General features: G+C 47.7%; 1 protein-coding gene across 2 annotated transcripts; it reads right to left on the bottom strand.

Annotated features, from left to right (window-relative positions):
• Positions 1–568: 568 nt before the first annotated feature.
• Positions 569–13,539, bottom strand: WAS (WASP actin nucleation promoting factor). Of its 2 annotated transcripts, XM_049872471.1 has the most exons (13): positions 12,369–13,539; positions 7,927–8,092; positions 7,461–7,601; positions 5,575–5,661; positions 5,373–5,475; positions 5,239–5,280; positions 5,092–5,145; positions 3,890–4,064; positions 3,049–3,091; positions 2,692–2,845; positions 2,066–2,472; positions 1,679–1,793; positions 569–876 (listed from the first exon to the last, which is right to left on the bottom strand). In XM_049872471.1, the coding sequence occupies exons 2-13, from the start codon at positions 8,056–8,058 to the stop codon at positions 821–823; spliced, it is 1,509 nt and encodes a 502-aa protein (XP_049728428.1). In that variant the 5' UTR covers positions 8,059–8,092; positions 12,369–13,539; the 3' UTR covers positions 569–820. The 2 variants fall into 2 exon arrangements, with proteins under 2 accessions (XP_049728428.1, XP_049728429.1); XM_049872472.1 differs by lacking the exon at positions 12,369–13,539 and having other exon boundaries at positions 7,927–8,620.
• Positions 13,540–13,657: the final 118 nt, after the last annotated feature.

Genomic DNA, 13,657 nt, shown 5'->3' with positions numbered 1-13,657 from the left:
TGAGACACGCCCCCTCCTCCTCCTCAAGGGGAATTTCCCCTTACATGGTTCTGGGAGAATTTTTAAGGGGCAAAGCCAGCTCCCACTCCTGATATCTTATCCCCAATGCCCCCAATGTCTAGCTGGTTTCCTCCCTCTCCCTCTACCTCCACCTCAATGGTTCAGAAATTCTTCTGCTGCTCTTGGAAACCTGGATTCTCCCTCACCTTTATCTTCCTGCCCCTCTCCTCCTCCTTCTCTAAAGGTAGGATACCTGAGATGTTAAATCTACCAGATTTCAGAAATGCAAAGGGTTAAATTCTTTGATTTTAGGCTTTAATGTGCAAGAGTTTCTAATTACTCCCCTGGGAAGAGCTTCAAACACAGGGACAGGTTTGAGTTACTCCTTTTTTGGAGGAGGATGTCGCGGAGGAAAGGGGAGGAGTCAGTGGCAATAAATGTTTGTGGAAAGAAAGAAGGACAGAAGGAAACAAAAAACCAGGCTAAATGACTAAGTGAATAAATGAAGGCATATATGTAAAGCTAGATAAATAACAGGGACCACATTTGGAATATAAGCAAACTCAGATTTAGAGAGACAAAAAGACAATTACTTTATCTTTGTTTCAAAAATGAGTGAGGAGGATTGAGAAATTTCATACAAAAAGGGGCCTGGCTATTGCTAGGGTGAGTGTGGGGGCCTGTCAGGGATAACAGCACTGGGTAGGGGGTTGATTGGGAAGAAACAGCGCTTAGCGCCTGGATGCAGACAGTAGGGTGCTGCCAGTGGGAAGCAGGGAGCCACAGGTGGACTATGGGGAGGTACACTGGGGACAGCAGCTCAATCGTCCCATTCATCATCCTCATCCTCATCACCGGCCTGGTCCTCCCCTTCATCTGGAGGGAGAGAAAGAGAAGGACATGGAGTGGGAACTCAGGATGGAGCCTCTGGAAGGGTAGTTCCTAGGGCTTGAAAGGCCAGGACTCATGGTGCTGGGGAATGAGGTCTCCTGTTAGGAAATCAGATGTGGGACCTATGCGGCTAGATGAGGAGGGGCCTCTTCAGAGGTGTGAGAGTAGGAGTTTCAGTTTGGGACAAGATAGGGGTTACAGTTGGGGTCTGGGTTCCAGTTGGAGTTAAAATTAATATTATTGTCAAAAATGTGGTTAGTTTTGATACTGTCACCCAAAGGGTTAATGTTAATCAGTATGCTACTTAATGGGTGAATTTGAAAATTATTGTTAAAGGTGAGGTAAGTTATAATATTATTGTCTCATAGTGGGTTAATGTTAGTATTGTTGACTCATTTTTTTTTAGGGAGTTAATATTAACACTTTGTAAAAAGGTTGGGTTAGTTACATTATTATCAACATCACATAATGAGTTAACCTTAATCTTGTTGACATATTATGGGGTTAAAGTTAATATTGTGGACACACCTTGGCATTAATGTTAATATTATTGTCAAAGACAGAGTTAATTATATTGTCACATAAGTTTGTGTTAACATTGTCAAGTAACAAGATTTCTGCTAATACTGTCATCAACACCTGGGGCTAATGTTAATACTGATGGTGACTGTTGGGGTTGCTTTTATGCCATTCCTAGCCCTGAAAAGCAGGTGCTTGGTCCTGGCAGGATGGGCCCAGGACAGGCCTGTGGAGGAGAGCCACAGGCTGGGGAGGGCTGGGCTCTCACCTGAGGAATGGATAGCTCTGCTTCTCTTCTGCATCACGTGCATCAGGGCCCCCACCAGCCCCTCTGAGCTCTGTGGTGGTGGCTGCAGTGCTGAGCTCTCTGGGGCCCCTGGAGTCTGCAGCAAGCAGGGGCACAGCACAGAAGGCTCAGGGCCTGCCAAAGGGGCATTCCTCCCTGCCTCTTCTTTATTTCTCCTTCCATACACTCGAATCCCCTTCAATGCTCCAAGCCCACCTCTTCCCTCCAACCTCCCAACTCTATCACTGAACCCCAGAATCCGAAACTTGGGACCCCAACCAGTCTCTGCCCCTGGCCCCCCAATACCTTGACTTGTAGAGCACACCCCAGAGCCCCAGACCCCCATCCCTCCATCCTGCCCATCCTCACCTTGTTCAGCTGAATTCCCTGCCGGATTTGATCCAAAAGTGCCCCCCGACCCCCACCAGGGGCCAGGCCTCCCCCAGACCCCAGAGCAGGAGGGGGTGCAGGAGCAACTGGTCCATCTCCAGAGCTGGGTGGAGGTGGTGGTGGTGGCGGTGGTGGTGGCAGGGGCGGACCTCCAGCTCCGGGGGGTGGTGGTGGTGGTGGTCCGGAGCGTCCAGTGGCTGGAGGGGGTGGTGGTGGAGGGCCCCCTCGGCCTGGGGGTGGGGGTCCCCGTGGTGTTGGCGGGGGCGGAGTACCCCCCAAAGGTACAGGGGGCAGTGGGCCAGAACGACCCTTGTTACCCCCCATAGTAGGGGGCCGGGGGGGCTGGTTTCCTCCTCGGGATGGGGGTGGCGGTGGTGGAAGTGGCTCTGTGGGGTAAGAGTAATACAAAGCTGCTATTATAGTTTTTTTTTTGTTTTCAGAGCTTCAGTTTTGCTAATTTGTAAAACAGGTACCCCAACTAACCAGCTCCAGATTTAAGCAGTAGAGGGGGTCTCCATGAGGACTGAGTGACTTCAGTGTATCTCTTAGGTTTTAGCTGCCAGAGCTGGAGGAGAAGGAGGTGTATAGGAGGTGGGGGGGCTCACCTTGGCGCCTCATCTCCTGCCGCACAGCCTCCAGCCCGCCCTGGTCCTCAATGAAGTCGTAGATAAGTTTAGAGGTCTCTGCATCAGTGAGCTGGGCCTCACTGATCCCTGCTCTGGAGAACAGGCTCCGGAGATCTGGGTCCAGATTATTCACCTACCCAGGAGGAAAGAGGCCAGGGCAGGGGTGGGGGGATAAGGTGAGTAGGGAAGGGGCACAGATTATCACTAGATCCACCCCAGAGAGGGATCTGAGAGAGGTATGGGAAGGGGTAGGGACCATGGAGTGGGGTCTGAGGAGTGGTCTATGGAAGGGTGATGGGAGTTGAATGAGGTTCAGGAGACTTCAAGGTTACTTACATCAAATCCATTCTGGGGGTCCCACCCCACGTGGCTGACATGTCTGGGGGAAGTGAGGAGACCCCAGTGAAGCCCCACTGCTCTTTTTTCCCTCCCTTCCTAGAGAAGCCCTCTCACCCTCTCCTGCCCAGAGGGACTCTGAGGAGCCAGAATTAATGAATGACTCGTGAGTGAATGAATGAGTGAGAGAGCAGGTGTTACGGAATTGGAAGGGGTCCATAGTCTGTGGTGCCCATCTGTCCACCCATCCATTTGTCCACATATCCATCCATACATCTATCTCTCTACCTATTTTCCACACACATCTGTTTACCTATTTATCTACCAATCTGTACTCACACTTGTCCACCCACCTATCTACCCATCCGTCTTACCCATGTGCCCACCTTTCCATCCATCTGCTCATTTGTCTACCTATTCAACCACACACCTCTTTCTCCACATATTCATTGAACACATTCATCCACACATCTGTCAACCCATCCATTCACCCACCTCCACCCAGCCTGCCCACCCAAGGCAGGACGAAGGCAAGGCAAGCGATGTGCCCAGGGTGCAAAATTTAAGGAGGCACTCACTCTCAGAGTCTGAATTGTATTTGCATGAAACCTGAGAGTGACTGCCTCTTTAAATTTTGCACCCTAGGCACCTCACTTGCCTCTGCCTAGTCCCAGCCCTACACCCACCCACCCATCCACTCATCTACTCACCCACCCATCCACCTACCCACCCATCCATCTGCCCATCCTTCCATCTACTCATCCATCCACTCAGCTGTCCTCCTGTCTACTGTCATTTGCCCACCCAGGGATCTATAGTTCCATTGTGGGAAGATTCTCACTTGAATCCACTAGGTGCACCGATATCAGCCTTGCTGATCTTCTTTTTCCCTGAGCGTTTCTTGTCAACTGGGCCAGGTCCTGGTGCTGGGAGCCCACGGTATCGTGAACTCGTGATGTCCGGGTTCTGGATGTCTACTGTCACCAGCCCCAGGGCCGGTGGGCCAGCTGGTGGGCCTGTGGGCAAAATAAGGCAACCATTGACCCATTTACCTAGCAACCAAAGCATAGGGACAAGAGACGGGAAGACGGAAGACTGTGGGGGAAATCTGTGTATGTGTGTTTGATGGTCACCTGAGGAGTGGGTGAGGGGTCCAAGTAGGGTTTATGGAGAAGTGGGTGGGCCCAACAAACCATTCATAGATTCGCTGATTCATTCATTTATTTATTTACTCATGCATATCACTTAATTACTGACTCATTCATTCATTGACACAGTAACTAATTAATTTGTTAAATCATTCATGTACTTAGTCATTCATTCAATCATAGCTTCCTTTACTGACTGAAATATTGTCACTTATTTATTGTTCATTCACTCATTCATTCATTAATTCACTCAATCATTCATTTATCCATTCATCCATCTATCCACCTACCCACTCACCTATACATTAATACCCACCCACCTATACATCTATATGGAGCCCTGGTGGCGTAGTGGTTAAGCATTGGGCTGCTAACCAAAGGGTCAGCAGTTCGAATCCACCAGCTGCTCCTTAGAAACCCCATGGGGCAGTTCTACTCTGTCCTATAGGGTGGCTATGAGTTGGAATTGACTCGACGGCAATGGGTATACATCTATATATATTTATCTATACGTTCATCTTACCATCAATTCATCCCCCCACTCAGCCATCTATCCACCATCAACTCATCCACCCATTCACCCATCTACCCATCCATTCACACATTCATGAACATCTGCTCATCCATCCACTCATCCATCCACCTATCCATCTATCCATTCACCCATCCATCTGCTCACTTATTCATCTATACTTTCATTCATCCACCCATCCATCCACCCACTCACTCATCCATCCACCCACTCACCTATAGAGTAATCCACCTGCCCACCCACCCAACCATCCATTTACTCATCTATCAACCCATTTACCACTTATCTCTGCTCCCACCCAACTACTCATCCATCTACCACTCTCCCACCCACTCAGAGACCCAAGGAAGAATCAGTACTCACCCCCTAGGTCTCCACCTGGGTGTGGGGGCAGGGGTGGGAGCCCTCCTCTTCTCTCTGGGAAAATGGAGTGGATAGAGAGTTATCACAACCCTGCCATAGGTTCCTGGCCTAGCCTCTTTTTATCCCTATTTACACTTAAGGACTCACCCTCATTGGCTGGTGCTGGTGTTGGGAGTAGCTGGCGTCTGTCTGTGGAGAGACAGGTGGACTGGGAACCAGAACCAGGGGAGGGGCTTTTCTAGCTCCCACCCTTACAGTTACCTCCCCCAGGGCCTCCTCACCTCCACTTTGCCGCTGATTTCTTTTTCGTATCTTCTCCTGTACCAGGGCTTGGAAGGACTGGGCCTCCCCCTCATCCGCAAAGTTCAGCCCTGCTTGGCAGTCCTGCACATGTCTTGGGGTCAGCAGCCTTCCAGACCCCCCACCTTTCCCCATCTCCTCCCCGTATCCCAGCTGAGGCCCAGGGATTGGTTGGTTACTTACATCTCCAGCAAAGGTGTGGAAGAAGGGGGTGGGAGTGGAGTAGACCAGCTGTGAGTACAGCTCCTGTTCCCAGAGCATCCGGCCAGCCTGGAGAGGGGCAAGGTGGGAAGCACACTAACACTGAGGCTCGCTCTGGGCACATGACTTCGTTATCTGAGAAGGGAGCATGGTGTCCAGATTTGGGGCCCCAGGATCTGATTTGAATGTTTTCAGCTCAGTATCAGAGAGCTGGGGGTCCAGGTATCAGATGTGGAGGGTTGGAGTACAGTATGGGGCCAGATACTGCTGTGAGAGGTTTGTACTTGGGGTTCAGTGCTCTAGATGTGGGAACTGGGAGGCCTGAATTTGATGATTTAGAACTCCAGTCCTAGGAAACTGGGGCTCATTCATAGATTCAATCCTACACACACCCTACCTTAATGAAGGTCTTCATTTGAGTAGGTAAAAAAAAAAACCCAAACCCATTGCCGTTGAGTCAATTCCAACTCATAGTGACTGTATAGGACAGAGTAGAGCTGCCCCATACAGTTTCTGAAGAGCACCTGGTGGATTTGAACTGCCAACCTTTTGGTTAGCAGCCGTAGTTCTTAACCACTAAGCCACCAGGGTTAATTCCAATATATGGGGGCTGGAGTCAAGATTTGAGGCTTAGAAATATAGACTTGGGAGTTTTGAGATGAGTTCAGCCAAGCTTGTGCAATTTGGGGTTTGTGGAGCAGGGTTATAACTTAAGAGTTTAGTCAATATTTGAAGGCCCTGGGGTCTTGATATAGTTTTGCTGGTACCATCTTTATGGGTTTAGAAGGATAAATTTGGGGTTTAAGCCTGAACAATTCAGGTTGGAGGTTTGTGGAACAGACTTTTGACTTACGAGCTACCTCAGTATTTGAGTGTTTAGGAGTTTTAATATGGGAATTCTGGGGTCCATGTCTGGGTTTAAAAGGCAGATATGGCATAATTCATCATAGTAACAAACTAGAAAAGAAAAACCATATGATTATCTCGATGGACACAGAAAAAGCCTTTGACAAAAAACAAAATCCATTCCTATAAAAACTCTCAGAAAACTAGGAATAGAAGGAAACTTCCTCACGCTGATAAAGGGCATCTATGCAAAACCTACAGCTAACATGATTCTTAATGGTAAAAGACTGAAAGCTTTCCCCTCTAAGATCAGGAATAAGACAAGGATGTTCTCTCTTGCCCCTTCTATTTAACACTGTACTGGAGGTTCTTGCCAGTGCAGTCAGGCAAAGAAAAAAAAAAAAGACAGATTTTTGGTTCAAGACTAAATGGGGTATTCAGGTTTAGGGTTTGTGGAACAGATTTATGACCTAGGAGCTAGGCAAACATCTGGAGTTCAAGAGTTTTGATAGAGGACATCTGGGAGCCATAATTATGACTTTATAACAGATTTGAAGTTCAGGTATAAATATAATGCTTATTTTTTGGAGTTTATGGCAGAGCTTAGGCTTAGGGTGTGTACTAAATACAGTAAAACCTATGAAGGCCAGAACCTGTGTAAGGAGGAAACCTGTCAGAGAAGGAAAACTCAAATATTTTCCACTAATAGAGAGTGATAGGAAGTGGTAAGACTGCACCCTGTCAAAGGTGGAAAACTTTCGAGACCTGGAAAAACATGGCATTCCTGTCAAGTTCTGGCTCTCACAGGTTTCACTGTATTTGAGGGTTTAGAGATCTTCATATGGGAGCTCTAGGTCAGTCATTGCAGATTTAGAACCAGAGTTTGGGGGTGGTCTGGATGAAGTGTTTGGTTCTGGGGCTCAGGGATTCAGGATCTGGTTGGAGTGTTTGGGGCTATGGACACAGATCTGGGTTTGCAGATTGAGAACAGGTTTGCATGCTCAGTAGGGGTTGAGGGTCACCTGGAGGCCGTAGAGTCGGATGAAGTAGGACTTCTGCGGGTTATCTTTCACGAAGCACACAGCCCCACAATGCTCCTTAGTCCAGTGCTCAGCTCCAGGGGGCAGCGCCAGGTATAGCTGAACAACCGCGGTGGCTAGTGTCTGGGAAGGGAAGAGCAGGGGTCAGTGGAGTCTTGTCAGTGTAGCCAGAAGGTCTCGGAGCCACACCTGGTCCTTCCTTGCCCGTGGCTGCCCTGGGCCCAAAGGAAGAGTTGCAGACAAGGGAAGGTGAGTAGAGCTCACGATCTTCCTGATACTGGTGAACGGTGGCAGGTGGATTCTAGGAGAGGAGATGATGGAGAGGAAAAAGAGGAGGAGAGGGAAAGGATGGGGAAGATGAGCAGGGAGGAGGGGGAAGATGAGAAGGGAGGAGGGGGAAGAAGAGAAGGAAAGGGAGACAGGGAGGACCAGGAGGTCCTCAGCTCACCCAGCATTTCCTTCCAAGCATCTCGAAGAGCCGCTGGTTCTCGTGGTCCCGGAGGAGGGTTGAGGGTATATTCTGCTGAACCCCTGGACCTCCATGGCCCCCAGGTCTGCCTCCCACAGTGCCCCCACTCATGGTGCCTCCTGCCCTTGTCCTCTCTGGCTAGGCGCTGGGTGCAGAGTACGAAGAGGAACTTCCGCAGTGAGCAAGGGAACAGGAAGTACAAAAAAACCACAAGGGAAACAAGTCCTCCAGGGGCCTCTCAGTGGGCCTGGCCTCCTCCTCCCTTGGACAGGCTTGGACCCTCCTCCCTCAGACCAGACTGGCTGGGGTCCTCCTCCATTTGACAGGTTAGAGCCATCTCACTTTGACCAGCTCAGGTCCTCATCCTCCGTTCTAACCGACTGGGACCCATTTCCCTCTGACTGGCTCTAAGTCGCCCTCACTGGTGTGTTCCTGTGATGAGAGTTAAGCCATCGGCAGCATTTCTGCAGGGCTCATTGGGGTAGGAAGCAGTCATGGGGTAGGAAGCAGTCATGGGGCTGGGTGGCCACCTTCCTCCGCATAAGCATCCAGTTAGCCTAGGGACAAGGCCAAAGGCCTCCAGTCCTGAAGGGTTACTGCACTAAAACTAGTCCTTTTCATTACATGAGGAGCACCTATGATCCCACCGCCTAGCCTGAGAATCGGAACATTACCAACAACACACACCCCTCTCTGGCTTACTTCCCCATCCCTTACCCTCGCCTCCCTGCCACTCCCAAATTACTTTCTGCTTACCATCTTTTTTAAGAAAGGAATTTTATAATATATATAAATGCCTAAACAACATAGTTTAGTTTTCATTGTTTTTTAACTTTTAAAAAAAACATGTAATCTTCAGAGAGCTGTTTTTCCACTCAACTTTTTTTTTTATGGAATATACGCTTGTATAGCACTTAATGTGTGCCAAGCACTGTTCTGAACTCTTTGCAAATACTGACTTATTTAAATCCTCCCTACAGCCTGTAGGGTGCATACTATTACCATCTTCATTTTACAGATTAGGAAACTGAGGCACAGCACGGTTGAATGGTTTCCCCAATATCTCCCAGTCAGCAAGGGGTAGAGCCAGATTGCAAGCTAGGCAGGCTGGGTTCAGAGTCCACACTTAATCACTGTGCTCTGCACCTAATCTCTTTCATGTATGTTCCTAAGATTCCTATTTGCCTGTAGCAGTAGTTGTTCCTTTTACTGCTGTATAGTATTCTATTGTGTGACTGCATGGTTTTGTGTATTCCTCTTCTCCTGTTAACAGACATTTGGGCTGTTCCTGGGTTTTGCTCTTGAGAGCCAGGCTGCTGTGCACGCTCCTGGTCCACATGTGCATGCGTATCTCTCAGGCTATAGTCAACCCAGGAGGGGATTGGTGGGTTGTAGGGTTTGCATATCTCTAACTTTACCAGATGATGCCAGACTATTTCCCCAAGTGAATGCTGGATTAGTCCCCACTGCTCCCTGGCCTTCAGTTTCCCCACTCATCAGGTGCGGCACTGGGGAACACAAAGGTCTCAGGCACAGGTACAGCAGTTTGGGGAACCCGAACAGGTCTGAGTGTGACTAACATTCCCGAATACCTGAAGGGAAATAACATATCTCAGGGTGGGATCCACAGTCCTTCATGGAAATCTCCGTGGCTCCCCACACCTTCAGGAGCAAAGCTTCTCTCCTAACCTGGGTTTCAAAGCCCTTTCTTGCATGGCAGTTTCAACCTGCCTTCCTCCTTCCCACCCTCATAATCTTGTTTGGTGCCCTAAACTCACCAGGCTATTGCATACCTCCAGGCCTGGAGCACCATCCAACCCGTCCATTATAACAAGCCTCTACTTATCCTTAAAAGCCCATTGCATTCATTCATTTTCATACTACTTATTGAGCACTCACTGTGTGCCAATCATGTCTCCAATAGCTGGCACAAACTAACCAAAAACCAAACCCACTGCCATCAAGTTGATCCCAACTTATAGTTACCCAGATCTCTCCCCTATAACTCTACATTGCCAGTTGCCAGACTTCGACTCATGGAAACCCCATGTGTGTCAGAGTAGAACTGTGCTCCATAGGGTTTTCAATGGCTGATCATTCAGCAATAGATCACCAGGGCTTTCTTCCCAAGCGCCTCTAGGTAGAGTCGAAACTCCAACTTTTCAGTTAGCAGCTGAGCACGTTAACCGTTTGCATCACTCAGGGACTCTGTTATGGATTGAAATGTGTCCCCCAAAACATGTGTGTCAACTTGGCTAGCCCATGATTCCCAGTATTGTGTGATTGTCCACCATGTTGTCATCTGATGTGATTTTCCCATGTGTTGTAAATCCTACCTCTATTTTTATGATGTTAATGAGGTGGGATTAGAGGCAGCTATGTTAATGAGGCAGGACTCCATCTACAATCTAAATCAATCTCTTTTGAGACATAAAAGAGAGAAGCAAGCAGAGAGACATGGGGACCTCATACCACCAAGAAAGCAGCAACAGAAGCAGAGAGTGTTCTTTGGAAAATCCAGGATCCCTGCACCTGATAAGCTTCTAGACCAGGGGAGACTGACGACAAGGACCTTCCCCCAGAGCCGACAGAGAGAGAAGGCCTACCCCTACAAGCTGGCACCCTGAATTCTGACTTACAGCCTACTAGACTGTAAGAGAATAAATTTCACTTTGTTAAAACCATCCACTTGTGGTATTTCTGTTGCAGCAGCACTAGATAACTAAGCCAGACTCCAACTCTACATTAACTCCTTGGTGTCAAGTCAATTCCAACTCCTAGGTGGAAGCAAACTCCCGCAGAGCGGTGGGTGAATTTGAACCACCCACCTTTCAGTTAAAAAAAAATTTTTTTTTTTTCAGTTAGCAGCTGAATACTCAACCACTGCACCACCAGATCTCCTTTCCAAATCTACATCACCCACTGCTATTAAGGCCATTCCGACTCATAGTAACCCTATAGGACAAAGGAGAACTGCCCCATCGGGTTTCCAAGGCTGTAATCATTACAGAAGGAGACAGGCACATCTTTCTCCCACAAGAGTAGCTGGTGGGTTCAAACCACCGACCTTCACTTTAGCAGCTGAGTGTTTAACCACTGCACCATGAGGGCTCCTTTCCAAATCTACATTATCCAAAAAACCAAACACACTGCTGTCGAGTCCATTCCAACTCATACAGACCCTATAGAACAGAGTTGAACTCCCTCATAGAGTTTCCAAGGAGCGGCTAGTGGATTCCAACTGCCAACCTTTTGGTTAGCAGCTGAGCTCTTAACCACTGCGCCACCAGGACTCCCTAAAAGGAAAAAAAAATCTACATTAGGAGAACTTAAATCTCTGCTACATTTGCTGATTGTTCTTGTTGTTGTTTTAATTAACATTTGAAAGTTACGTATTTCCTGAAGTCCTGATGCAAGTTGGAACACGATGAACCTTGAAAACATTATGCTGAGTGAAATAAGTCAGTCACAAAAGGACAAATATTCTATGATCTGACTTATATGAAATACCTAGAATAGGCAAATGCATGAGACCAAAGTTCATTAGTGGTTACCTGGGGCAGGAAGGAGAGGGGAGAAGGGAGTCCTTGCTTAGGGGGCACTGAGCTGCTGTTAAGGGGACAGAAAAGTTTGGAAACACATAGTGGTGACGGTTACACATGATGAGTGTAATTAATGTCACTGAATTGTACATGTAAAATAATGTTGAAATGACAAAGCTTTTGATATATATATGTACTTACCACAATTTTAAAAACGTGGGGGACTTAACTCAGCACCTAAAAAAACGTTTTATATTTCCTGTTATTTCTAAGTAGCAGACAGGTTTAAAATTTATATTTTTCTCTAAATAAACAACCTGAAGCAGATTTTGTTATTTTAGTCCCTAATAGGATTAGTTTCCCCACACTGGAATACTGTGATTTATTAATAATTTTCATATCATTTTTTCATATTATATATTATTGAATTACTCCGTTGACCTACATTAATAATTTGGAGCTAGTTTTTTTTTTTTTTTCTCCTCTTAAATGTGTCCCCATTAGCTCTTGCTTTTCTGCACTGGATGTCAGTATTTGGTGAGGTGATGACCTCAAAGATAAATTGCTCTCCTGGACCTTCAAATAGATCAGAAAAAAACCCAAACACTTAATCCAGCTTTTCTGATTGTTCTCAGCAGGAGAGTTGGTATAACACAAGTCCATCGACTGCACTGGAAGCAGAAGTTCTAATTTACTTAATAATGTAGTGAACACCCACGAACCCCCAAGCACCAGGTTGTGTTCAATAATGTACAGCCACCTGATGCTCTCCCATGATCTACTCCTGACAAGCCCCCTACCCGCAGTGGGCACTAGATCCGGAATCACTTCCTGCTTATATCTTGTGCTTAAGCTTTTTTTACTTTGAGAGGATCTTACCACAAGATCACGGTCTCCATGCTCAAGCCCTGTGGGGGGTGTCTGCTCCTCACCATGCGACTGAGTCCATGGAGGAGACGTGGACATGGGTTGGGTACAACTGCTGTTCTCTAGGACTGACATAAGGGTCAAGATGGCAAAATTTACGTCACCCCGCCATCCTTCTCCCCTCACCTTTCTGCGCCTCATGGCCCTCCACACCCCTGACTGAGGGGCGCTTCTTGAGCACAGGCCCAACCCAAGGAAACAACAGCTCCCAACCCTCAGCTCCAACGCCCCCTTTTCATAAGAACCATTTTGGAAGGCCTCGTTTACCAGACTGAGTGACATTCATGGATGTTACAAGTCTTGGCTTTGTGAGGCTGTCCCCCAGCATCTCAGCCGCTGCCCACTCAATGCCAGTACCTCCATCATTATGACAGCCAAAATTGCCCCCCAGGAATTCCCAGAACACACCCGAGGGCGGAAAGGAACAGGACCCGTCTTGTTCACGGAGGTGTCCCCAGCTCCTCACACAAGACCCTGCGTGCAGTAGAGGCTTAATCAATGTTTGCTGAATCAGTAATAACTGTACAGTGTAGATATCCATGCTGTAGCTATCCAGACTTGCCACCCTCTCCCCACAAGGCTCCCTGTCCTTTCTTCACTGATAGCCTTTATAATCTGGTATCCCCTTCTGCCCCGGGAAAAAAACAAACCACACGTCAAGTCGACTCCAACTCATGGACACCCCGAGTGCTTCAGAGTAGAACTGTGCTCCACAGAGCTTTCTTGGATGTGATCTTACAGAATCGGATTGCCAGGCCTTTCTTCTGTGGCACCACTGGGTGGATTTGAACCGCCGACCTTCCAGGTAGTAGCCGAGAGCAAACCATCTGCACCACCCAGGGACCTTGCCCGGGGAAAGGGAGAAGAAAAACAACTCGAGGTGTCTCTACGCTGTTCACCGAAGCTATGGTCAAATAGGTTCTTTAGGGGCCCTCAAGCCACAAGCCGAAGGGAAAATTTCCAGTCCTGGTGGGGTGACGTGATTACAAGGTGTGCACAGAAAAGCAGAGACACCTGTGGTTCTCCCATCCATAGTGAAGATAATAACAGTGGTTAGGGTTGTTGTGGCGACTAAATGAGATAATTCATGTAAAGTCACTGGGACAGGGTTTGACACGTAATTATACATGATTGTTTTTGGGTTTTTAAAAAAATTATCCTGGTGAAAATGATTAGCTTTAATCAGTGTTTAAATGCCAAGTAGATCGCAGTACATCCGAACAATTAAAACAAACCATAAT

This window comes from Elephas maximus, chromosome X, assembly GCF_024166365.1.
Source record: "Elephas maximus indicus isolate mEleMax1 chromosome X, mEleMax1 primary haplotype, whole genome shotgun sequence".
Taxonomy (NCBI): Eukaryota; Metazoa; Chordata; class Mammalia; order Proboscidea; family Elephantidae; genus Elephas; species Elephas maximus.
The sequence above is the reverse complement of the archived record's forward strand: the minus strand, read 5'-3'. Positions and strand labels throughout refer to the sequence as shown.